The following is a 27,520-nucleotide window of genomic DNA, read 5'->3' on the forward strand; positions in this document are numbered from 1 at the left end:
AAGGTCGCTCTCTGCGGGGGTCGCCGGATTTAAGCAGGAGCAGGTTCCAGGATCAACAGGCCGGTAGGGCTGGGCCCAAGTCAGTTGTTGTTGTCCTGTTGTTAGCAGCTGCACGGCGGGTCTACTTCTTCTTGATCTTCTTTTTTCTATCGGGATCTGAGGAAGGAAGGTTCAGGGAGCCCCTAAATACTACATTTAGGGGCGTTACAGGTAGGGCAAGGTCAGGGACCAATGGGTCCCTGCCCTGGGGTGAGTACACCCCCTAGCCTGCTCCTCTCCTGTGGGAGGGGAGCAGGAGCCTGGCTGGGATTGGGCAGGGCTCCCCATCTACAAGATGGCTGGAGCCCGAGGTCGTGCTTCACCTCGCCTTCTCCACCTGAGGGGTGGAGTTGGCAAAGGTTGGCACCCCCCCCTCTTCCTGACGTAGTTTTTCCCGCCCGCCAGTCTTCCCGCCAGAGTGGGGGTTAGAACTGGTGGGGACTGGTTGCTGGGTACAGCAAATGGTATGGGGAAACTCACAGAGGCGGCATGCCTTTGAAGCTTCCCCCTGTCCATCCTGGGGGAGGAGACCTAGCACCTCACCCAGGATGTGCATTGTTGCAGGCCCAGGAGAGCGGGGGCTCTCCTACCCAGGGGTCCAGCAACATGTCTGCTGTGTGGCAGCCTCTGCAGCCACTCAGCCCAGACGTGGATTATAGGTTAGGTTTTCAGGGGGCATCTCTAAGATGCCCTCTGGTGCATTTTACATTAAATCCCAAACTGGCATCAGTGCGGGCTTAATGTGCTGAGAAGTTTGGTACCAAACTTGTCAGTCTTCAGTGTAGCCATTATGGTACTGTGGAGTTCGTAATGACAACCTCCCAGCACCATATACTCTTAATGGCATCACTGCACTTACAGTGCCCAGGAATGGCCCTGGGTATTATAGGGGCACATGGCTCATGCACCAGTGCCCACACCTCTGGCATAGGGCGCCCAGCTAGAGGGGTGACTGAGGAATGCCAGGGCAGTGGGTTCTGTGGGCATGGCACACAGGGATGTGGGCCATGTCGACTCTTTGTTTGGTTATGTACTCAGACACTCAGCCTGCAAAGGCAGTGTGTGGGTGTCAGGGTACAGTGCCCCTGAGAGTGGCACAATAAGTGCTGTAGCCCTCAGGGGTCTTCTCTGGTCACCATGCCTTGGGTACCATTTACTAGGGGCTGACAGGTGGCCAGAGATGCCAATTAGGTTTTCGTTGTAACTTAGTTTTAGGGAAGGAACACAGGCCCTGGGTACCTGGTTGGCAGGAACCCAGGGCACACTCAGCCAAAGCATATCAGCAGTTCAGAAAAAAGTCGGGGCATACCAATGCAAGAAAGTTGGCACTTTCTCACAAAGGGTGAAAGGCCTGATGAGCTAGTGGAGGGATCTGGCATTTGCAAAACTAGAAATTTGAACAATAACTACAGAGAGGGCAACATTGCTGGTGGAATTGTCTGGTGGGGGCAGAAAGTCCCAGGGAATGTTCTGTAGCCTTGCATTCCCTTAAACTGTTCAAGGGCCGAATCCGCTTAGTCTGTGTGGAAGATTGTTGTGCTCCACCTGCCTGAAATTTTCAATTTCATTTTCAGGTAGTTGGGAGATTTTTAGGTGTCGCCCTGCGATACAGGGCAAAGCCCTGTTGCAGCGAGACCTATTGTTGTCAGCTCTGCTTACAAGGAGCTGAAAGGGAGACAAGACATGTGCACGCGCAGCCTGGCGGAATCGGATCAGGTCGCGCGCGCGTTCACCATCTCCTGTCTCCCTTTTAGCTCCTTGTAAGCAGACACACACGAGCGCACACACAGAGACACACAAGAGCGCACACACAGAGACACACACACAAGTGCACATACACGCACGCACACATAGAGACACACACCACCACCCCGCCGCCGCGCGCACACATGAGCGCATACACACACACACGAGCGCACAGAGACACACCCACCCCCCGCCACCCGCCACCCGCCAAGCCCCACTCACCGCATCGGCGCCACTCCGGACTTCTGCCGCCACCGCGGGGCTCTCCCTCGGGCATGGGAGCCCCGCGTCACCACTGCTTCTCTGGCCAGGCACTCCGTGGGCGCGGGCTTCTCGCAGAAGACGGAAGTTCCGCCCCACAACAGGTTTCGTTTTCAGCAGTGCACGCGCACGTCTTATTTTAGTTCCGCGCCTACCACTAGCGGACTCAAGTGGCGCCTCGTGCACACAGCTCTGCCAGAGACCGACTTGCTCTGCACCAGCAGCACTAAGGGTAAGCTGAAAACTTGGCAGCTGTGGTATTCTCGCCATTCTTTCTGCCCTTCCTTCTTCCTGACCCTTGTCTGACCACGGGTAAAGGGTGGCTTGTTATTTTTGGAGGGCTTGTTACTTACTTTGATTCGGAGAGCGGTGTTCCTGAAGCGGGCACTGTGCTCCGTTTATTTACTTGTTTTCACTTTGATTTGGAACGCGGTGTCTGCTTCAGGGACACCGCGCTCCAAATCAAAATAAACAAAATAAGTAATTAAACTGAGCTCGGTGCCCGCTTCAGGGACACCGCGCCCTTTCTTTGTATTTTTCAGATCTCGGCCGCATTTGTTTTAATGTCTCCCCCTGTTGTCCGCAGAGGGGGCAGTTAGGCGCAGCTCCCCCCTCCTCTGGTGTTAGGCATTCCCCCCCCGACCCCCAAGACATGGTGGAGGAGGGCAGCGGGCGGCGCAAGGCTCCTTCTTCCCTGCTCTTTGCCTCGGGCATAGTGCCATGCTCAAGATCTGCTCTCCGAGGACATGGACTTTGCAAGCCCAGGACTCTCGCTGGGGTACTCACGCGGTGCGCTCAGGAGGGAAGAAGGGCTGGGGCTATCTGGATGTGATGCAGCCTCGGACGCAACAGGCTCCTAGCCCTTCTCCTTGCACGACTGCCTTTACTTAAACTCTAACCGAATACATCCTAAATAGTTTACGGATTACCTAAAAGGTGGTTTTAAAACAGTGGTAAACGTATGCATGATAAAGAATGCTAGTCGTGTGCGACTATTACTGCTGTAAATGGAGATCGACTACACAACATATCGGGTTGGTTTATGCGTCAGGATAACTATGAGCCCTGTGTGCAGTGTGAGGGGCTGGGGTGGGTGTGTGAGGGGAGGGGGGCTCCAGGCTGAGCCTGGGATCTCTCTCTCTAATAGCTGCAGCAGCTGTGGGGCTCACACAGTGCCTGGACAGCTCTCAGGATGCAGTGGCCTCTTCTCCTACTCGCTGGGCTCTCCAGCTCTGCCTGGGCCCCCGCGGCGGGCACAACCCCTGCACCCACCACTGCCACCAACAGCACGCAGAGCTAAACCGCGCTGGCAGGGGGCACCAGTGCGCCCTGGGGCACCGAGCGGGCCACCGGGACGGCCTGGTCCTTTGTCTCTGGTGGGGTCCGGAGGCTGAGCAGGAGAGCAGCGCCCTGAAGCCCACTGCTGCCAAACCAAGTGCGAAAGGTGCGCAGCCGCGCCATCCTACCCGTCCTGACCAGCACTGGTCTTGTCAAATGCACTGCCTACTGTTCAGTGCACGAAGGATGCATACGAGATGCTTTCGGATTTGTTATACATATTAAAAAGTCACATTTTGTTTAAGTGAATTATTCGAATACAGTGCTGATTTCCGAATCTGCTCACGTTCAAGGTTTTATATTCATTGCGTCATATTTATATATGCGTTTTATATGTTTTATATTATCGGAGTGCAAAGTGGCTGCGTCTAGCGCTATCCAAGACATAAACTAGTTTATTAAACCGCAAGTTTGCATTTGACTCCCGGCTCCGGTACGCAGCATTGACAGATTTTTATTTCCGTCTTTTACCAACCCTTGTTGTAATTTCATTATCAAATACAGTTAGTTCCATTTCGGAAAAGCAAATTACTACTCCCATAATCCAACTGGCTATTAGGGAACGCCAATGCAAGGAGGCATGGTGTCCCAGGCTGCCTCTAAGCCCTCTGGTACTCCAAGCTAATGCGTCACATGGGGATAATATCAAAATATAGTGATTCGAAACTGCAAAATTTTACCCGCCACTATAGTGACTCATTGTTGATATTATTATTAATAAAAAGTCACTTCCGCATTATGGGCTTCAGTGTGTTTGCAGATTATAGCAAAACACTATTTCAACAAAGGGGTAAACTGGTTCTGGGCAGTTTGCTGAGCAGCGTACGCAGTAACGTAAAAGATGCATGTACACGTCATTGTGATCGTGGCTGCGAGGTGTCATACAGCTCCAGGTGGCTTCAGACAAGGATGGCTGGCTGGCTGACTACCACTGGATCCACGCTGTCTGAGTTCTGGCTGGGACTACTACCATGCACAAATTATGAAGTGTAGTGCTTCAGCGGCAGCCGCCCTTGTTGGAATCAAGAGTCCTAACTTCTAATTCCCACTTGAGGAAGGTGTGTGATCCTGGGCACACCACTTCAACTCACCATACATTACTTCCCTTATCAGCTAGATGCAGAAGTGCCTAGAAAGAGACCATTCATTGGGTTAGTTGTTCTATGAAAGAGAACATGTTTGTGTATACACGAGAGGTCCAAGTGTATGATGTAAAGAGAATGTGGTAAACATACTCATGTGCTGGATGACAAAAACAGTGCGCTGTGGCGGCATGCAGCTTTTCCAGTTAAAATACATGATCAGTGCAGGGAGTTTTCATCGTTCATAGCCTGAAAAGATTGATGGCATATGTACGTGCTCCCGAGAGGGCAAATTCTGTTTTTCAGGGCACCTCTTGCCAAACCCTCAGTGCTTACTTTGTCAAACAAGCATTTGCAATGCAATAGGTCTCGCATTATTAAAGTTAGAGCTATTGGCATTGTAAATGGCAATGCCTTTTATTTATGTTTTTGCTTTTAAACATAAATAAAAGGCATTGTCATTTACAATGCTAATAGCTTAAACTCTCGCAAAAGTGAGACCTATTGCACTGCAAATACGGGACGGGCAGCTATAAGTCTCCAGCTGGACGCATCCTTCGGATGCACTACCAGCGAGACCTAAAAGGAGTGAGGGATAGAACAGGTAAGCATGAGATGCTGGTGCATGGGTGGATGGTGTGTGAGCTCTTTGGGAGAAATGATTTGATGGCTTGCCTGTATGGCAGAGACTGCTCAGATCATGCACTATAAGCATTTAGCTGTGCCAAAGAACGGATGCGATAAAGAATGAGGCGAGCCAATCACACCTACAGATACTTCCCATCTTAGGTGGTCCGGACTGGTTTGTGAAATGTATTTTTTTTACCCCATTGATTATGGTGCATATGGAGTTGCCCAGATGGGAAGGCGCTACCTGTGAATGTAAAGTATTGCATCAGCTGCAGTATGTGGTCTGTTTCCACATAAGTGTGGTGAATTATAAACCTATAGTAATTAGTAATATACAACAAGATATAGTGTCTACTTTAGGAGTCCATCTAAACTTGGCAGGAATCAAACCAAAGTAATATGATTTGAACAAACCGTTATAGAATATCTTCTAGGGGTTAGTCCAGGAATTGTAGAGAAACAACCAAGAAAAGATCAAACTCCAAATACATGAGCTTGTGGGCCACAAGATGTAGCTGGACGACAACACACCCACAATTTTTTTTTTTTTTTAAATCAGACTGTATATGCACACAGGTCTGGGGGGTCCACCCAGGTGCTGCACTTGTGCAATCCACTGAAATCATACTGCTATATGTAGTAATCAGACACTACGTGTAAAGTGGGCCAGTTGAGAATGTGTTACAGTGCCTGTCTCTGGCTGTGGTACAGTCCCTGTCTCTGGCTGTGGTACAGTGCCTGTCTCTAGCTGGGGTACAGTGCCTGTCTCTAGCTGTAGTAAAGTGCCTGTCTCTAGCTGGTGTACAGTGCCTGTCTCTAGCTGGTGTACAGTGCCTGTCTCTATCCAGGGTACAGTGTCTCTATCTAGGGTACAGCGCCTGTCTCTAGCTGGAGTAAAGTGCCTGTCTCTGTGTGTTGTACAGTGCCTGTATTTAGCTGACGTACAGTGTCTGCTTGTAGCTGGATACAGTGTCTGTCTCTATCTAGGGTACAGTGCCTTTCTTTAGCTGTGGTTAAGTGCCAGTCTCTAGCTGTGGTAAAGTGCATGTGTCTGGCTGTGGTGCAGTGCCTGTCTCTGGTGCAGTGCCTGTCTCTGGCTGTGGTACAGTGCCTGTCTCTGGCTGTAGTGCAGTGCCTGTCTCTGGCTGTGGTACAGTGCCTGTCTCTAGCTGTGTTAAAGTGCCAGTCTCTGGCTGGGGTACAGTGCCTGGCTGTGGTACAATGCCTGTCTCTGGCTCTGGTGCAGTGCCCGTCTCTATCCAGGGTACAGTGCCGGTCTCTATCTAGGGTACAGTGCCTGTCTCTGGCTGTGCTACAGAGCCTGTGGTCCTGCCCCCACCCCCAGAGGCCGCTCGTGCTTTCGGCCGCGCTCAGACAGGACATCTTATCACTCGCGCTCCGAGGCTTCAGGATGCGTGAACCAGGATAGGAAAGGCTGAGAGGGGAGGGGGGGGAGGGGGAAGGGGCACTGCAGGGAGCGGAGGGAAGGAAGGAAAGAGCCAGGGAGGGAAGAAGCAAGAGGCGGAGATGGGGAGAGACAACCAAGGAGCAGCACAGGAGGTCGGGAGAGCAGCACCGAGGGTCCAGTGTGCCGCCCCCCCTTCCTTCTGCATCCAGCCCTGCTCGCCTTTGCACCCTTGTGTAAAGTGGCCAGTAACCCTTAGCGCTCAATCTATAAACACGTCCAAGTGCACGCGGCGCACACGCACTGGTGTTTTTATTTGAACCTGTCCCCTGCGGCTTCTTAGCACTGTAAATAAAGGTGTCACTCTTTGTATCGGCTGCAGAAGTGTTAAAAACGATGTTGCCCACAATAACGAACCTGCAGTAGAGACTTCAACCCGCTCAGCTATCCCACCTATCCGCGTATGAGATAGTTCTGCGGGGTAAGGCTCTCGCTGTAAAGATATGTGTGGAGAATGCACAGAGGTGTTAACTATCACAAGGTACTCCGAGGGTTAACACACGGTACGGAGCGCGGGTTCAGATACCGGTAAGGAAGCTCCGTTGTTAATGCACCTGTCCCCCCGCATCATCGCCGCAGCCCGGGACAAACCGACCGAACATCGACGCCGGCCTGCGACCAGGAAGTCAGGCAGGCCAGGCGGGACAACCGGAAACCGGAAGTAGGAGGGCGGGAGCCTACCCCGCCTCCCACGGAAGAGCCGCGGCTGTTTTGAGCACCGGAGCAGGCAAGAGCCTACCCTGCGCCCCGGCGCACTCGCCCTGAGATGGAGGGAGGAAGAGTCCTGCTGCCGACGCCTTCCACGAGGCTCCCAGGAGTGAGGGAGAGCCCGTGGTAACCGGCATAGAGGAGCCCTGCAGCTGCCGATGAGAGGAGAGCTGCCGCACCAAGGAAGCCGGTGAGTGGGGCTTCGCCTTGTTGCTGAGCTGCGAGGGCGGGGGGCATGTGTGTGTGCGCGTGCGGCGGCGGGGGGGCTCTGTATGTGTGCGATGGCGGCGGCGGGGGGTCTTTGTATGCGTGTGTGTAGGTGCGCTGGTGTGTGTGTGGGGGGGTCTCTGTGTGTGCGTGTAGGTGTACTAGTGTGTGTGTAGGTGCGGCGGCGACGGGGGGGGTGTGTGTGCCTGTGTATGTGTGTGGCTGTGTATGCGTGTGGCTGTATATGTGCGCATGCGTGAGTGTGTGTATGTGCGCATGCGTGAGTGTGGGTGCGCGTGCACGCAGTCAAATCCAGCTCCAGAGAAGCGCGTGGCACCCTTTTGTCTCTCATTCCCCCGAGACCGGCAGCTACAAGTCTCCAGCCTGGACGCATCCTTCGGATGCTAATTCCAGGCGAGACCTAAAAATGAGTGCACCGGTCCTTTCCGGAGGCCACTGCAGCTTGCACCACACATTGCCCCGGTCAGCGCTGCCAATGCCGGCACCAACACAACTACTAACCATCACACTACTTATAGGCCGATTGGAGCTGCCATGTTTTTTCTTTTGCCGCCTCTCTTTTTAGGTCTCACCTTTCAGACAGCTTTTAGCTACCTGTAGCCAAAAGATTCTTGTGGACCATATCAAAAACATATTGAGCTTGAAGCACTCCCATTACTTACCATTGGTTGGCTTTGTCACTGTCAATTGACGCCTTATTAATCAATTAATCAACCTTTGCCTTTTTTGTTTCACTCTCCCATGCTGTACAGCATCTTTATATTTAATAATAACTTTATTTGACAAAATAAATACCATAAAAGTACACAATCAAATTTGAATGAGACTGTTCATCTATAAATCATACAAGAATTAAAAGCAGGGAGATAAAATATAAAAAATGTGTAATACTACATCCATAAGTTACAGTGTGCAATGGCCCCGCTTGAATTTATAGCGCGCCCACACAGCATTCGCTGGACAATGGCGGGCGCTACTTGCATGCGGAGCGCGCAATGCGCGCCTTCACTTTAATAGTGCAAAAACAACAATTGATGGACGCAATGTTGCACAATGGCAAAACATTCACTCCCAGTCACATATCTGGGTTTAATCCATTGTTATTTTGCTCACCACGCTACCCCAGTTCAGACATGGCCATATGCAAATCAGTCTTGACCCTGTGCCTCATGGGAACAGTCCAGCCCGAACTGCCAAGCTATGTCCTCCCTGGTCCGGAATCAAGCATCCTAGGACCGGTTTCTGGCTATCAGCCGTCTTCAGCCAGGCTACCTTGATTCCAGTGGCATGGAGAGCACGGGACTCACATCGGAGCATACCCGTCCCACTCGGGGTGACAAATGCAAAAACAACAATTGATGGACGGAATGTTGCACAATGGCAAAACATTCACCCCCAGTCACAGATCTGGGTTTAATCCATCGTTATTTTGCTCACCACACCACCCCAGTTCAGACATGGCCATTTGCAAATCAGTCTTGACCCTGTGCCTTCACTTTAAAGTGGCCAACATGGCCCCCAGCACTCTCGGGACAATGCGGGTGTTATTTGTATACAGAGCACGTAATGGGCGCGTTCACTAGTGGCTGGCTGCTAGTAGCACAGAACAATTGGAGAGTCAATTGGAGAAAACACCCACCCTCCTCCAAAGCCCCCTTTTCGCCTCTCACTCGTATATATCTCCACCTTTACTGTTTTCTTCTCCTATCGAATTCCCACCCCCAAGGTTTTCTTTCTCTTCATCCCTCTTTAGTCTTTTCTTTAGTCTTGCCTCGCTTCTCTCCCTATACTGTGTCTCTTCCCCTGCTCTTGCGTTGGTCTGACAGTGCCTTGCTTCTCCAGCCCCCCTCCACCCGTGTCTAGGTCTAACCAGCAGACCCTTTGCAGCAGCCACAAACCTGGTCAGCCAAGGTCAATAAACTATGTAATTGCTGACAGCCTCAATCAGCGCTGAGATGTGTGTCCTTCCCCACCCCTTCTGATCGGACCAATGGAACAAGCATTTGCATTGCAATAGGAGACCTATGGCATTAACGCGAGTTTGAGCTATTGACATTGCGAATAACAATGCCTTTTATTTTTGTTTTCGTTTTAAAAACATAAATAAAAGGCATTGTCATTTACAATGCCAATATCTTAAACTCTGTAACTGCGAGACCTATTGCATTGCAAATGCTTGTTGTTTCAGAGCTTTGAATAGAACGCAGGCCCATGTAAAGGTACAACAAAGATGTGTACCCTGAAGATCAATTAGTGCCAGTGTTAAATATATTCCACATGTCTTCAATCAGTCTTGCAGTTGCAAGAAAGAGAACTTTCAGTGGGGTAGTGCAAACATCAGGCAGGGATGCGAGTGAGGATAGAGATTCAATAATTTGATCTTGAGAGTCCAGTGCCTGTACAACTGGTTTCATAGCTTCTGTGTGTTGGAGTCTTTTGATCTATCTAAAGAGATTTCCTTGGTGCTTGTTACTATGTGTGTCAAGTTTTAGTTCTCGGTCTACCATGAAGAATTTTAATTCTGTATTGGTGCCAGGACAATGATCTGCTTTTTTAAGATGGGTGAGCCATTTGTTTTGCTGTATTCTTTTCAGTGTCTTAGTTAATGATCAGGAATTCAGTTTTGTTCTGCTTCAGTTTGTTTCTGTCTGGTTGTTTGGTTTTGCATTTTACGAAGCTGCCTCCTATGTATGTTATGGAGATGTTTTGAATACTCATATAGAACTGAATGCCTTCCACACACAAGTGGCAAGAGGGGCTCACTGTATTCAGGAAGTCTCCAAAGTGTTCACGGTATTTGACAAATAATATGGAAGTGTGAGAAAGTGGCTCTATATATACTGGGCTAGAAGGAAGTACAGTGTGTATAGAGTCCACCAACCGCAGGGGTATAACAGAGGTTAAAGTCAGAACTGACCTTACTCTCCAAAGTGGTAGCTTGGTCGAGCAGTAAGGCAGTACCAGAGGACAGTGTAAAGTATTTGATGTACACTCAGTCAGCAAAAGGTTTCACACACTCATGGACTGAACTCCAGGCCAATTGTTTGTATATCCAGAGATGTGGTTGTTTTATTTTTAGAACGAACAGTTATAAAAATATACTTTTCACATTACGAGTACTCTCATGTAAATACTTTGCAGAGGAGCAATAAGTTTGTATACACATTAATCACAGGTTAGCTAATAAGAAATACAGTTCTGAAACACACTCTAGCATTGAGCTCAATGGGTTTGCATAGGAAAGTACAGTTGATTACTTTATGGATTACTTTGGTAGTCCCAGGACTAGATCTTGGATTCAGTCCTGGGGTCGAAGCTGAAACCAGATTAGCAAAAATGTTTTAGTTACAGTGATGATTTTTCCTGAATATAAAGCTGTTTTAAAAGTTCACACTTTCGAGGTGATTCTCACAATGTTTTTCAATGGGAGGAAATTCAGGTTACAGATAAAGTACGATCGCGTTACGTTTGTAACCCAGCACTAGTCTCCTAGGGCCAGCACTGGGGGCTTAACTCAAAACAGGTAGGTAATTGCGTTTCAGTATTTCGTACGATTTTTAAAGAATATTTGCAGTTTTCAAAAGTAGACAGAAGAATTTTCATAGAAAAGCAGACAATGGGTTCCTATGGAGAAAATACAGGTTACTAGTAAACCCGCTAGGGATTACTTTTGTGGTTCAGTACTGGGCTGAAAGGTACAGTACTGGCTTCTCTCCTGATCACAGGTGAGTATTTTCGAATTCGGACTTTGGCTGATTTTACAGGAATATTTTTAGTTTTCAGAACTTCACACAGAACATTTTCGAGTCAAAAATGGGTCAATGTTATCTAATGGCAGGTAAGTGAATTACCGGTTTCCAGGTGAGTACTTGGTTGGTGAAGTTAGGGTTCTGGGCATAGACTCAGGGGTCCCCCAGGGTCAGGTGAGTACAGTTGGTTCAGTCCCAGCGGCTCAGGGGCGGCCGGGTGCAGAGGTAGGTAGGCCCAATGTTATCCAATGAGGGAAAGGGGGCCTTCGGTTGATGGCTGCTGGCTAGCAGGCCACGCGGATCTGGGAGCTGGGCTCCTGGTCACTTGCTCTGGGCAAGGGGGGAAGTAGGATAGGGCAAAGAGGTTACAGCCAGCGGCACTCGGGAGGCTGGGTGCAGGGTGCTTTTGAGCCGTCGAGCGCTCAATGTTATCCAACGAGGATCTTGAAAAAGGAATAAAGGCTGCAGGCTCGGGGCCGGTGACTTTCCAGGGGCGACCAGCACTTCGAGAGGTAAGTCGGGATGTTGGAGCACAGGTAGGTACCCCAAAGGGAGGCACAGGGGGCTGTAGGGCGCCGGGTGCAGGGGTGTCTTTGGGTGTCGGAAAAGCTTACCCTCGGCTGGTCGCATTTGGGGTGGCCCCTGGTTCTGAGTCTGCTGGCGTCGGCTGGTTAGTCGAGGATGGTCTTTGGGCACTGGACTTCGGGTCCCAGTCGCCAGGGGGACGTCCTCGTGGTCTTGGTTTGGGTTGGCCCGGCCCTGGCTCGGCTGGTGCAGAGTGGGCTGGTCCGGAGCTTCCTGGTGGGCACCAGGTGGGTTGTTGCAGCAGAGTCCCAATCATCGAGAGGGTCAAAGCAGGCAGGTCCTCAGGGTGTCCCAAGGTTGCTGTCCGCGGAGGTCGCCGGGTTTAGGCAGGAGCAGGTTCCAAGATCAACAGGCCGGTAGGGCTGGGGCCAAGTCAGTTGTAGTTGTCCTGTTAGCAGCTGCACGGCGGTTCGTCTTCTTCTTGATCTTCTTTCTTCTCTTTGGTATCGGGATCTGAGGAAGGAAGGTTCAGGGAGCCCCTAAATACTAAATTTAGGGGCGTTACAGGTAGGGCAAGGGCAGGGACCAATGGGTCCCTGTCCTGGGGTGAGTACACCCCCTAGCCTGTTCCTCTCCTGTGGGAGGGGGCAGGAGCCTAGCTGGGATTGGGCAGGACTCCCCATCTACAAGATGGCCGGAGCCCGAGGTCGTGCTTCACCTCGCCTCCTCCACCTGAGGGGTGGAGTTGGCACAGGTTGGCACACCCCCCTTTCTGACGTAGTTTTTCCCGCCAGTCTTCCCGCCAGAGTGGGGGTAGGACTGGTGGGGGGCTGGTTGCTGGGTACAGCAAATGGTCTGGGGAAGCTCTCAGAGGCGGTATGCCTTTGAAGCTTACCCCTGTCCATCCTGGGGGAGGAGACATAGCACCTCGCCCAGGATGTGCTTTGTTGCAGACCCAGTAGAGCGGGGGGCTCTCCACCCAGGGGTCCAGCAACATGTCTGCTGGGTGCAGCCACTCAGCCCAGATGTGGATTGTAGGTTCGGGTTTTTGGAGGGCATCTCTAAGATGCCCTCTCATGCATGTTACATTCAATCCCAGACTGGCATCAGTGCAGGTTTAATGTGCTGAGAAGTTTGATACCAAACTTGTCAGTCTTCAGTGAAGCCATTATGGTGCTGTGGAGTTCGTGAATGATAACCTCCCAGCACCATATACTCTTAAATGGCAACACTGCACTTACAGTGCCCAGGAATGGCCCTGGGTACTGTAGGGGCACAGGGCTCATGCACCCGGGCCCTCAGCTCTGGCATAGGGCACCCAGCTAGAGGGGTGACTGAAGTATGCCAGGGCAGTGGGTTCTGGGGGCATGGCACACAGGGATGTGTGTCATGTCGACTCTTGCTTTAGTTCTGTACTTAGGCACTCAGCCTGCAAAGGCAGTGTGTGGGAGCCAGAGTACAGGGCCCCTAGGGGTGGCACAATAAGTGCTGCAGCCCTCAGGGGTCTTCTCTGGTCACCATGCCCCGGGTACCTAGGGTACCATTTACTAGGGGTTGACAGGGGCCAGAGATGCCAATTGGGTATTTTGTTTCAGCATAGCTTTTCTTTGTAGGGAAGGAACACAGGCCATGGCATGGGTACCTGATTGGCAGGGACCCAGGGCACACTCAGTCAGGGTACATCAGCAGTTCAGAAAAAAGTGGGGGCATACCAAGGCAAGAAAGATGGCACTTTCTCACACAACCCCCCCTCCCCCCACCCCCCAAACGAAAGGTGATGAGACTAATCTTGCCCTGGGGAGTCTTCATTGTCTAAGTGGAAGAACCTGGAAAGTCCATCTGCATTGGCATGGGCAGTCCCTGGTCGGTGTTCCCCTTCAAAGTCTATACCCTGTAGGGAGATGGATCATCTCAGTAGTTTTGGTTTTTCCCCTTTCATCTGCATTTCTGCATTAGCCATCTGAGACGTCTGTGGTCAGTTTGAACCAGGAAGTGAGTCCCAAACAGGTAGGGCCTCAACTTCTTCAGGGACCAAACCACAGCAAAGGCCTCCCTCTCAATGGCACTCCAACGCTGCTCTCTGGGGGGTAGCCTCCTGCTTATAAAAGCAACAGGTTGGTCTTGGCCTTCCTCATTGATCTGGAAGAGGACTGCTCCTATCCCCAGCTCTGAGGCATCAGTCTGCACTATGAACTGCTTGGAGTAGTCTGGTGCTTTTAGAATGGGTGCTGAGCACATTGCTTCTTTCAGGGTGTCAAAAGCCTTTTGGCAGCTAACAGTCCAGTTCACTTTCTTGGACATTTTATTGGAGGTGAGTTCTGTGAGGGGAGTCGCTATAGACCTATATCCCTTCACAAACTTTCTGCAATATCCAGTCAAGCCAAGGAATGCCCTGAATTGAGTGTGAGTGGTTGGAGCTGCCCAGTCCAGGATGCTCTGGATCTTGGCCTGTAAGGGTTGGACCTGGCCTCCACCAACAAGGTGGCCCAAGTACACCACAGTGCCCTGCCCTATCTGGCATTTGGATGCCTTTATAGTCAGTCCTGCAGATTGCAGGGCTTGCAGAACCTTCCCAAGGTGGATCAGGTGATCCTGCCAAGTGGAGCTAAAGACAGCAGTATCATCAGGATAGGCTGCACTGAAGGATTCCAACCCAGTCAGGACTTGGTTCACCAACCTCTGGAAGGTGACAAGGGCATTCTTTAACCCAAAAGGCCTCACAGTAAATTGATAGTGCCCATCAGGGGTGGAGAATGCTGTTTTCTCTTTGGCTCCTGGGGCCATGCCAATTTGCCAGTACCCTGCAGTCAAGTCAAAGGTGCTTAGAAATGTGTCTTCCCCTAGTTTGTCTATCAACTCATCTGCTCTTGGAATGGGGTGATGCATCTGTCTTGGTGACAGAGTTGAGCCCTCTATAGTCCACACAGAACCTCATCTCTCTCTTTCCACCCTGTTGATGAGGTTTGGGGACTAGAACCACTGGGCTGGCCCAGGGGCTCTCAGAGGGTTCCATCACCCCTAGCTCCAGCATCTTGCTGACTTCAGCTTTGATGCTTTCCTTGACTTGGTCTGATTGTGGATAGATTTTGTTTTTGACAGGGTTACTGTCACCAGTGTCCACGTCATGGGTACACCAGCTGGTCAGACCAGGGGTCAAGGAAAAGATGCTAGCAAACTGCTGCAAGACATGCTTGCAGTCAGCCTGCTGTTGGGGAGTGTGGGTGTCTAAAAAGATTACTCCATCCACTGACCCATCTTTTGGGCCGGTAGAGAGGAGATCAGGGAGAGGTTCACTCTCTGCTTCCTGTTCCTCATCAGTCACCATCAGCATGGTGAGGTCAGCCCTGTCATGGTAGAGCTTGAGGCGGTTCACATGGATAACCCTTTTGGGTGTCCTGCTGGTGCCCAGGTCCACTAATTAAGTGACCTCGCTCTTTTCCTTCAGGATAGGGTAAGGGCCACTCCATCTGTCTTGGAGAGCCCTTGGTGCCACTGGCTCCAAAACCCACACCTGTTGCCCAGGTTGAAATTCAACCATGGCAGCTTTTTGGTCATACCAGTGCTTCTGTAGCTCCTGGCTGGCCTCAAGATTTTTGGATGCCTTATCCATGTACTCAGCCATTCTGGACCTTAGGCCAAGCACATCGTCCATAATGTCCTGTTTGGGTTCTTGGAGAGGCCTCCCCCAACCCTCCTACACAAGTCAAAGTGGTCCCCTTACAGAATGACCAAACAGAAGTTCAAAGGGTGAAAACCCCACTCCCTTCTGTGGCACTTCCCTATAAGTGAAAAGCAGGCATGGCAACAGGACATCCCATCTCCTTTTGAGTTTTTCAGGGAGCCCCATGATCATACCTTTCAATGTCTTGTTGAACCTTTCTACAAGACCATTGGTTTGTGGGTGGTATGGGGTAGTGAACTTGTACTGCACCCCACACTCCTTCCACATGTGTTTCAGGTAAGCAGACATGAAGTTGGTACCTCTGTCTGAAACCACCTCCTTAGAAAACCCTACCCTGGTGAAGACACCTAGTTGGGCCTTGGCTACTGCAGGAGCTGTAGTCACCCTAAGGGGAATTGCCTCAGGGTAGCTAGTACCATGATCCACTACTACTAGAATGAATTTGTTCCCTGAGGTTGAGGAAGGTTCTAGTTGACCCACAATGTCCACACCTACCCTTTCAAAGGGCACCCCCACCACTGGCAGTGGTATCAGGGGGGCCTTTGGCTTGCCACCTGTCTTGCCACTGGCCTGGCAGGTAGCACAGAAGTTCACATACTCCTTCACTTTTTGGTTCATCTTGGGCCAGTAAAAGTGGCTAACCAACCTTTACCAAGTTTTGGTTTGCCCCAGGTGTCCGGCTAGGGGGATGTCATGAGCCAAAGGTAGGAGGAACTCCCTGTACTTCTGTGGCACTACCACTCTCCTGGTAGCTCCATGATTGGGGTTTCTTGCCTCAGCATACAGTAATCCCTCTTCCCAATAAGCTCTGTGGGTACCACTGACATCTCCCTTTGCTTCTACAGCTGCTTGCTGCCTCAGGCTTTCAAAAGTGGGGCAGTCTCGCTGGCCCTGGCACAGCTCTTCCCTAGTGGGTCCCCCTGGGCCCAGGAGGCCAGCCTGGTAAGACTCAAGCTCCATAGGCTCAGTTCCCTCTAGGGTTTCCAAGTCCTCTCCCTGAGGAGAGGGGTCCTGAGAGGCTGGCTGTGTAGAAGCTGGTTCCCCAGTCTCCTTGCGTTTTCTCTTAGTTGGTTGGGCCATATTTTCAGGCTCCAAACCCACTTGTTCACCCTTCTTTTTGCTCTGTGCTCTAGTTTGGACACACACCAGTCTAGGGATACCCAGCATGGCTGCATGGGTTACTTGCTCACCTTCAGCACAGTCTGAGATCTCCAGGTTATTTCCAAGCAGATAGTCAGCTGGCAATTGTGGTGAGACCACTACCAGTTTCAGGCCAGTAACCTCCCCCCATCCTAATGTTACCATAGCTAGGGGGCGTTGGGTGGTAATGCTGTCAGCATTAGTGACTGGGTAAGTTTTCCCAACCAGGTATTGCTCTGGGGAAACCAGCTTTTCCCTTACCATTGTGATGCTGGCACCTGTATCCTTCAGGGCTTCTAATCTTGTTCCATTTATGGAGGAGTATTGCATATATTTGTTACAGTTGGTTGGCCACCCAGCCACACTGGCAACCTCCATATTCCCCAAGCAGACTAGACTAGCTTGAGTGTATTCCCAGATTTGCTCTGGGCCCTCCTCTGATCCCATCTGTAGATTTACTGTCCCGGGAGTAGCTGGAATGGGTGCCTTAGGGGCTTTGTTGTAGAGGCAGTTCTTGTCTACAGTTAAATGTCCCAACGTCTTACAGTTGTAACAATAGGCCTTGTTAGGATCAAAGTTTCTTCCCCTATAGGGCTGAGGCACATAGGGAGTAGATTGGGACCCACCCCCCGGAACAGGTTTTTGGGGCCCTTTGGAAGACTCAGACTTTTTTATCTGGGTGATTCTCACCACCTTTCCCCTGGGGGGGGATGTGACCACTTTCTTTTGGTCACCCCCAGTGGCTGTCCTTGTCACCCTAGTATTGACCAAGTGGTCTGCCTTCTTTCCCAATTCTTGTGGAGAAATTAGACCTAGATCTACCACATGCTGATGTAACTTTTCATTTGTGCAATTACTCAAAATGTGTTCCTTCATAAACAAATTATACAACCCAGTAAAGTCATGCACATTGTGTCCAGTTAACCAACCATCCAGTGTCTTTACTGAGTAGTCTACAAAATCTATCCAGGATTAGGTCTGGGTTTTGTGAGCCCCCCTGAACCTAATTCTGTACTCCTCAGTAGTGAGTCCAAATCCCTCAATCAGAGTCTTCTTCATGGGGTCATAGGACCCTGCATCTGGCCCAGAGAGGGTCAGAAGCCTGTCTCTGCAGTTACCAGAGAACAGTTCCCACAGGAGTGCCCCCCAGAGAGGTTTCTTTAGCTGTCAGATATCACAAGCCCTCTCAAAGGTGTGAACCATTTGGTGATGTCATCACCTTCATCAAATTTAGGGATAATCCCTTTGGGGGTTTTAGGATCATAAGATTGCTCTCTTTCCTTGTTATTGGTATTGCTGCGACCAGAGATGGGGGTTAGGCCCATCTCTTTTCTTTCTTTTTCTAGAGCCTGGTCTCTAGGTCTAATCTCTTGGCCAACTTTGCTAGAAAGTCGTCCTCTGCACTGGGCTTTCCCCCAATGGGTTCTCTGGGGCCCAGTCCACCTGTGTGGTTCCTAGGCTCCCAAAGGTTGACTATTGGAATCAAGGGTACAGGGACCCCTTCTTCCCTAAGGATGGGGGGGGGACCATTATCCTCCCCCTCTTCCCTCACTTCTTCCTCTGTGTGGGTGTCACCCTGCTCAGAGGGGTGGTCTTTTGCATACTCAGCTAGGTGCTCCTGGAGCCCTTGTTTGGTTGGATGCAGAACTACAGTTATTTGTTTAACTTTGCATAGGGCACCCTCAATTCCTTGAAGTCCAAGTGCAAGTAAGTGAGGTCGAGCTCCTCCACCAGTTCTGTGTTATCTTCACTAACAGCTGGGGCCCTTTGAGTCATTATAACCTGATAGTTCTAACTCTCTACCCTAGCTTGTAGTGACTTTTATTTTTCAGAACTTCTAATGGGACTTAAGCAAGGCCCTACCAGAGGTTTAGTATTTTTGGAAAAGACCAATTTCAGAATTCTAAAGGTAATTTGAGTGCTGTTGTGTGATCAGATGGTAACCAAGTAATCCAACAAATGCAAGTTTGTATTCCACCTCTGACCCACCAATGTGAGAAAGTGGCTCTATTTATACTGGGCTAGAAGGAAGTACAGTGTGTATAGAGTCCACCAACCCCAGAGGTATAACAGAGGTTAAAATCACAACTGACCTTACTCTCCAAAGTGGTAGCTTGGTCGAGCAGTAAGGCAGTACCAGAGGACAGTGTAAAGCATTTGATGTACACACTCAGTCAGCAAAAGGTTTCACACACTCAAGGACTGAACTCCAGGCCAATTGTTTGCATATCCAGAGATATATGGTTGTTTTATTTTCAGAACCAACAGTTATAAAAATATACTTTTCACATTACGAGTACTCTCATGCAAATACTTTGCAGAGGAGCAATAAGTTTGTATACACATTAATCACAGGTTAGCTAATAAGCAATACAGTTCTGAAACACACTCTAGCATTGAGCTCAATGGGTTTGCATAGGCAAGTACAGTTGATTACTTTATGGATTACTTTGGTAGTCCCAGGACTAGATCTTGGATTCAGTCCTGGGGTCTAAGCTGAAACCAGATTAGCAAAAACGTTTTAGTTACAGTGATGATTTTTCCTGAATATAAAGCTGTTTTAAAGGTTCACACTTAGAAACTTTTCAAGGTGATTCTCACAATGTTATTCAACGGGAGGAAAGAACAAGTTACTTATCTTCGGTAACGCTTTTTCTGGTAGATACTATATCTGCCTGTGGATTCCTCACCTTGGAGGGTAATTGGGAGGGAACCGGTATCTTTACTGAAAAGGAAGTGCATACGAGATTGAGAACCCAAAGATCTGATGTAACCGATTCCCAATCTCGTAGAAAATGAATAAGCCGACCCCCTACTGGCCCCACATGATCCAGAATGGTGGATCTAGGGCTGCTTTGCTGATGCGGGTGGGGGTTTGGCATTATTGGAGGAAGTGGAGGAAGAGGAGACTTGACGTCCACGTCCACGACCCTTCTGTCTACCTCTATAGGACTTATATAGAGGGTTCTGCTGTTGCTGCTGTTGTTGTTGTTGGCCTTACCTGAAGGGACGAAAAGAGGATCTACCAAAGCCTCTAAACTTTCTAGTTGTCGACCCTCTCATCTGGAGACCCAAAGACCTTGCAGTGGCATGGCTATCTTTAAACCTTTCCAAGGCTACATCCGCCTTTTTACCAAAAAAGGCCAGTCCCTTCAAAAGGTAAGTCCAGCAACGTAGACTGCACATCCGCAGAGAAATCAGAGGACTTTAACCACGCAGCCCTCCTGGTCGCAACAGAAGAGCCCATAATTCTGGCAACAGAATCAACAGTGTCCATGCCACTCTGAATGACCATGCGTGCAGCAGCCTGAGTGTCAGATACCACCTCATTAAAGTTCTTTCTATCTTCCTCAGGAAGCTTGGGTGATAACTGCTTCACTGAATCCATCAACGCATGCACATACCTTCCTAAAAGGCAAGTAGCATTAGCTGATTTAAGAGCCATGCTCCCTGAAGATAAAGTCTTCTTTGCAGACTGATCCAATTTTTTTTTTATTCTTTGTCCACTGGTACTTGAGGGAAAGAGCCAGCAGCCCTGTTAGAACATGCCGCCTGCACCACAAGACTTTCTGGAGAGGGGTGTGAAGAAAGGAACGCAGGGTCATCAGGAGCCACCCTATAGCGCCTTGCAATAGCTCTCGAAACTGCAGGAGCAGACAACGGTCTCTTCCAAATCTCTTTTATTGGATCCGTTAAAGCATCAGTGAACGGCAGTGTAGGTTCAACAATAGAAGAGGGAGAGTGTAGGACTTCAGTAAGGATGTTGGGTTTGTACTCAACTGTGGGCAGCTTCAAGTTGAGAAGATCAGCAGCCTTCCTAATAACAACGTGATAGGGTGCCACATCCCTAGAAGGAGCATCAGAAGCCGAAGGTAGACCCCACTCAGGAGAGAGCTCCAGACCACTAGCATCACAAAGGTCCTCAAAATCATCATCCTGATCAGGAAGCTCACCTTCTTCCACATCTGAATCTTCATCTTCCCTTTGTTCAAGAAGACGCTGAGCCCTTCGTCTCGACCACTCTATTCGAATCGAAGTCGGCGGATTCGGTAACGACTCCGACGGAGCCGGATTCGACGTCGAGCGAGGAGTCGGGGCAGCCGGAAGATGAGACTCACGGACAGGTGTGGAACCTCGATCCAAACTACGAGGTCGATCCGGAGTCGGCGGAGCCGCATGCGGAGTCGAAGACCTCGGTGGCACCGTACCGAGCCAAGGTGTAAGAGGCGCCGGCATAAAAGGCATAAATGGAGCTGGGGCGTACGACTGAGGAATGCCCAAATTGTACGATAATGGACCCATGGGACCAACAGGTGCTCCAGCGGGGTACATCGCCCTGGAATACACTCCAAACATCGCATTGAGAAAATGCGAGGGGTCCTGACCAGGACCAGGAAAGGGAGGGTACGAACCTACCAGATGTTCCAACGGAGGTCGTTCCGACACCTGTTCACTCTGACCTTCTGGGTCCACAGGAGTCTCCATCGGAGCCGGAGTCTGAGAAATTACTTCTTCTTCCTCTTCATGTTCCGAAGGATGTAAAGATACCGGATCCGGTTCCGGAGTCGGAGAACCTTCGATTGACAAAGCAGGAGAAGGAGAAACAAAGTCCTTATGGTGTTTACGAGACTTTTTCTTTGAATCAGAAGATTCCTTCCCTGAATGATGTTTTGAACTGTGCTTCCTCCTCTTGTGTTTTCTCTTCGAGGAGCTCGAAGCGTGACCCGAAGCCGACTTGGATCCAGACCTAGATCTCTCCCTGGACCTCGACTTCACTCTGGATCTCGACTCCGCTCTGGATCTCGAACCCGCTCTGGATCTCAACGCCGATCTCGACGTCGATCGAGACCTATGCTTCGACTTCGAGCGTCTCGACGTTGACCTCGAAGATCTTCCAGTATCTTGTCCTTTTACCTTCGCGAGAAGTAGCTTTGCTTCACGCTCACGAAGCGCCTTTGGGTTCATTTTAAAACAGGAACTACAGTTCTTAACGTCGTGAACCGAACCAAGACACCACAAACAATCCTTATGTGGGTCAGTGATAGACATCATGCGGGCACAAGACCTACATTGTTTAAATCCTGTCTTCCTCGACGACATCCTCTGATGAAGAATTAAGTCGCAAAGGAAAAACAGTGACAATAAAATAACAGCTAGATACTAAGTATCGCAGAAGATCCCGAAAACCGTTAGCGTCGAAGACGCGGAAAAAAGGGAACTGACGTCATCACGCCGGCGTGGGCCTGATAAGGGGTCGGTGACGTCAGACGGAGTCGCGCGCGATGCCGTGCTCCTGTGACGTCGTCCACGTCGGCGTGCTACGAAGAAAATTTCCGAACGTTGCTGACGCAAGGGGGATATTCACAAGGTGAGGAATCCACACGGCAGATGTATCTATCAGAATTCAGGTTACAGGTAAAGTACGATCGTGTTACTTTTGTAACCCAGCACTAGTCTTCTAGGGCCTGCACTGGGGGCTTAACTCAAAACAGGTAGGTAATTGCGTTTCAGTATTTCGTACGATTTTTAAAGAATATTTGCAGTTTTCAAAAGTAGACACTTTTCATAGAAAAGCAGACAATGGGTTCCTATAGAGAAAATACAGGTTACTAGTAAACCCGCTAGGGATTACTTTTGCGGTTCAGTACTGGGCTGAAAGGTACAGTACTGGCTTCTCTCCTGATCACAGGTGAGTATTTTCGAATTCGGACTTTGGCTGATTTTACAGGAATATTTTTAGTTTTCAGAACTTCACACAGAACATTTTCGAGTCAAAAATGGGTCAATGTTATCCAATAGCAGGTAAGTGAATTACCGGTTTCCAGGTGAGTACCTGGTTGGGGAAGTTAGGGTTCTGGGCATAGACTCAGGGGTCCCCCAGGGTCAGGTGAGTACAGTTGGTTCAGTCCCAGCGGCGCAGGGGCGGCCGGGTGCAGAGGTAGGTAGGCCCAATGTTATCCAATGAGGGAAAGGGGGCCTTCGGCTGGTGGCTGCTGGCTAGCAGGCCACGCAGCTCTGGGAGCTGGGCTTCTGGTCACTTGCTCTGATAGGGCAAAGAGGTCACAGCCAGCGGCACTCGGGCGGCTGGGTGCAGGGTGCTTTTGAGCCGTCGGGCGCTCAATGTTATCCAATGAGGATGTTGAAAAAGGAATAAAGGCTGCAGGCTCGGGGACGGTGACTCTCCAGGGGCGACCAGCACTTCGAGAGGTTAGTTGGGATGTTGAAGCACAGGTAGGTACCCCAAAGGGAGGTACTAGGGGCTGTAGGGCGCCGGGTGCAGGGGTGTCTTTGGGTGTCGGAAAAGCTTACCCTCAGCTGGTCACGGTTGGGGTGGCCCCTGGTTCTGAGTCTGCAGGCGTCGGCTGGCTAGTCGAGGAGGGTCTTTGGGCACTGGACTTCGGGTCCCAGTCGCCGGGGGGACATCCTCGTGGTCTTGGTTCGGGTTGGCCCGGCCTCGGCTGGTGCAGAGTGGGCTGTTCCGGAGCTTCCTGGTGGGCACCAGGTGGGTTGTTGCAGCAGAGCCTCTGCTGATGGGAGTCCCAATCGTCGAGAGGTTCAAGGCAGGCAGGTCCTCTGGGTGTCCCAAGGTTGCTGTCCGCGGAGGTTGCCGGGTTTAGGCAGGAGCAGGTTCCAGGATCAATGGCGGTTCGACTTCTTCTTGATTTTCTTTCTTCTTTTTGGTATCGGGATCTGAGGAAGGAAGGTTCAGGGAGCCCCTAAATACTACATTTAGGGGTGTTACAAGTAGGGCAAGGGCAGGGACCAATGGGACCCTGTCCTGGGGTGAGTACACCCCCTAGCCTGCTCCTCTCCTGTGGGAGGGAGCCAGGAGCCTAGCTGGGATTGGGCAGGACTTACCATCTACAAGATGGCCGGAGCCCGGGGTCGTGCTTCACCTCGCCTCCTCCACCTGAGGGGTGGAGTTGGCACAGGTTGGCAGACCCCCCTTCCTGACGTAGTTTTCCCTGCCAGTCTTCCCGCCAGAGTGGGGGTAGGGCTGGTGGGGGGCTGGTTGTTGGGTACAGCAAATGGTCTGGGGAAGCGCTCAGAGGCGGTATGCCTTTGAAGCTTCCCCCTGTCCATCCCAGGGGAGGAGACATAGCACCTCGCCCAGGATGTGCTTTGTTGCAGACTCAGGAGAGCAGGGGGCTCTCCACCCAGGGGTCCAGCAACATGTCTGCTGGGTGGCAGCCTCTGCAGCCACTCAGCCCAGACGTGGATTGTAGGTTCGGGTTTTTGGAGGGCATCTCTAAGATGCCCTCTCGTGCATGTTACATTAAATCCCACACTGTCATCAGTGCGGGTTTAATGTGCTGAGAAGTTTGGTACCAAACTTGTCAGTCTTCAGTGAAGCCATTATGGTGCTGTGGAGCTCATGAATGACAACCTTCCAGAACCATATGGCAACACTGCACTTACAGTGCCCAGGAATGGCCCTGGGCACTGTACTGGCCCAGAGCTCATGCACCTGGGCCCTCACCTCTGGCATAGGGCACCCAGCTAGAGGGGTGACTGAAGTATGCCAGGGCAGTGGGTTCTGTGGGCATGGCACACATGGATGTGTACCATGTCGACTCTTGCTTTAGTTCTGTACTTAGGCACTCAGCCTGCAAAGGCAGTGTGTGGGAGCCAGGGTACAGGGCCCCTGAGGGTGGCACAATAACTGCTGCCCTCAGGTGTCTTCTCTGGTCACCATGCCCTGGGTACCTAGGGTACCATTCACTAGGGGCTGACAGGGGCCAGAGATGCCAATTGGGTATTTTGTTTCAGCATAGCTTTTCTTTGTAGGGAATGAACACAGGCCCTGGGTACCTGATTGGCAGGGACCCAGGGCACACTCAGAGTACATCAGCAGTTCAGAAAAAAGTGGGGGCATACCAAGGCAAGAAAGATGGCACTTTCTCACAGGAAGCTAGTATTGATCCTTGTGGGACATAATTGCATTACTAGAAGGAATCATTTATTTTTAGTACTTGACAACATACTGGCGGATAATGACAAGTTTAATGGCATTACAACTTTTTAAAAATCTTTTTATTCAGGTTAAAGAATCAACAAACAAAACAAGGAAGAGACTCAAAATACACATCACAGAATCATCTATGCAGCTGAGCTTGGTATATCCGAGTTAGCCTACCCCATCCCTTCTCCGGGATCATTTAACAAGTTGAGATCGGTCTACGAGACGGCGGGGAGTACATAGCCCTTCTTGTGAATCGTTCCATTCACCCCAGATCCTGACCCATTTCCTAGGACATCCTCTGTTAATATAAACTTTTTTCTGCTACCATATTTGTGTTCATATCTTGTTCCCATTCACTGAGGTTCTGCGTCCAAATTGCTCCCCTACAATGAGCTATATTCCGTTTGGCTACACCTAATCCCAAAGTCATCCAATTCCTTCCCATTGAAGTAATATCGGATTCCTCCCATATGTTCAGGAGACATACTTTTGGGGTTGGGATGGTAGACATGTCCCATATGTCATTTATCCTGGCGACCACTGCCTCCCAATAGAGTTGTATTACTGGGCATTCCCAAACAATGTGAAACAAGGTGGCCCTTTTGATTGCATGCCCGACCACAATTGTCAGTTGGGGCTCTACCAATTTTCATCAGTGTGGTGCATGCATAGAAGACTCAATGTGCAATATCTTAAGGTGGACAACTTTTTTTAATATCAACTAAATTATCTTATAACTCCTGGTACCAAGAAACCTTCTCAAAAAAGCAACACCAAGATATAAAGTATCAGACCTTACAAACTAATTTAAAACTATTTGAGGGATCAAAATGATTTTGGCATGCTTCTGTATTGTTCCTTTTAACTGATAGCTGCGATATGTAGAAAACCTCAAAGATCAGCGGGTATTTGCTTAAAAAAACGTTTTCATGGTTATAAAGCCACCAATAGAAGAATGTAAATAATATAGAGTCAACAAAAACACTGGAGAAAAAGGCACTGAAGTTGAAAGCAAAGTCATTCCTGTCATATGTATTTTCAGCAGTTTTCCTGGTTGCATAAGGGATCAATACAACCATTTATTTGTTTAACGGCTTTACATAGCGCAGATGGACAGGAAAGATATCTTTATGTTCAATAAATGAAAATCCAGAGAAATCTAAAACAGTCAAAACGTCAAGATATGCATAAACCCTGCAACTCAATGCCTTATACCAAACATTTAAGTTTGAAAACATTTTGTATATATTAAATTAGGGAACATGATATAATGTTAGCTGTAGAATGCCTCACCTCTGCTCGGTCCTGGTTTAGTTTGAGAACAGTTCCATGAAGAGACTTTAGCTGATCTTTAGCAATTGATAGCTCCGCCGTTGCCAGTTTATCAGAAGCAGCCATTGCTCGCTTTAAGTCCTTTAGTTCTTTATCTAGTCCGAGCAACTGCATTTGTGACCTGGTGTCTTCAAGTTTCCTCTAAAAATTGAAAATCAAGCATATTTACTGTGATTTTAAAATCTAAACAACTAAGAAACACTTGGTCTGTATATAGTACAAATAAATTATTTTGACCAAATAAATTGTTTCTTTATTTACAGTATGGATGCTCTAATTTTTATATTCTTTTTCCACAATTACATTGATCACTTGCACTACTTGCAACATTTAACCTTGTATCTACATGTACTTTCCTCAGCAATGTGTTTGCTTGAATGATGCTTTTTCTTGTGCTATATTTGATGAAAAAATATTACTTATCTTAGGTAACTATTATTCTGGTGGATACATTAAGGGTGTCCTGTATGAAGAAAGCATTAGGTAAAAGGGGTTGCAATGCGCGCACTCACGTTTATGAAGCATTTTTATTTTGTTAACCGACCTATGTTTTAATAGGTCGGTTCACAAATTGAAATAGTTTCCTACACCTACAGGTAAGAAACTACTTCATTTTGCATCTTGAATCTTTTCTGGAATCATATGCTGTGCATAGATTTTGCAGCGGTTTTGTCAGTTTTGCAGTTGATGTGTTGAAGATGATCCTAGATTTGTATACATATGTTTTAACACCTTTAGTCCCACTTGAGCTTCCTTGTTCATTTGAATGTCTATGCAGTAATGTTTTGTGAATGTGTGTACTGATGACCACTTAGCAGCCACACAGATGTCATGTAAGGGTATATTTGCTAGAAAGGCAATGGTTTTCTCCTTTCGTCCTTGTTCAGTGCACTTCTGGGTCAGAGATTAGTTTTATTCCCACACTTGTGTGTCAAAGTTGAATGGTTAAATAGATCCATCTGGCAATTGTGCCTTTAGTCACTGGTTTCCCCACATTGTTGCCTGCAAAGAAAACAAATAGCTGCTTTGTTTCCTGCATGCGTTTGTCTTCTCAACATAGTACATTATTGCCCATCTTGCGTCTAGCATGTGTAACGCTCTCCGCTTGATTCTTTGGCTTTTGGAAAAAGCTTGGAATTTGTATGGTTTCATTTATGTAGAAGTGTGAAACTACCTTTGGTTAGAACTGTGGGCCTGTCCTTTTGACTATTTTGTCCTTGTGGATCTATATAGTTCTTGAATTGTGAGTGCTTGTCTTTCACTCACCCTGCGAAGTGATGTTATAGCCACCAGAAATCCTTTCTTTAGTGCAAGCATCAGTAATGTGGCTTTGTGTTAAGGCTCAAAGGGTGTCTTAATAGGTTGAGTTAGCACTACATTTAGATTCTATGTGGGTGCAGGTACTCGTCTTGCTACCTAAAAAACGCTTTATTCCTGGAGTTGTGAAGACACGTCTTCCTATATGTCCTCTTGTGTAGGCAACAATTGCAACTAAATGTACCTTCAAGGATGCATACATCAGCTTGCAGTCTAGTAGATGTGTAAAATATTTGATCACAGTTGCATCTTTAGTGTTTTTTTAATACCATGCCCATTTTATGGCACCATAAGGAGTATCTCTTCCATTTTGCC

At 49.2% G+C, this 27,520-nt stretch overlaps 1 protein-coding gene across 2 annotated transcripts in view; it reads right to left on the reverse strand.

Moving 5' to 3' along the window:
- The window catches only part of CNTRL (centriolin), a 1,008,983-nt gene that overhangs the window by 469,110 nt on the left and 512,353 nt on the right, over nucleotides 1-27,520 (reverse strand). For both annotated transcript variants that reach the window (XM_078641873.1, XM_078641874.1), the window contains one exon: nucleotides 25,850-26,029. In XM_078641873.1, coding sequence (XP_078497999.1) covers nucleotides 25,850-26,029 — 180 coding nt within the window. The remainder of the gene's footprint in view (nucleotides 1-25,849; nucleotides 26,030-27,520) is intronic.

Source organism: Lissotriton helveticus, chromosome 5_1, assembly GCF_964261635.1.
Source record: "Lissotriton helveticus chromosome 5_1, aLisHel1.1, whole genome shotgun sequence".
In the NCBI taxonomy this organism is placed as follows: domain Eukaryota; kingdom Metazoa; phylum Chordata; class Amphibia; order Caudata; family Salamandridae; genus Lissotriton; species Lissotriton helveticus.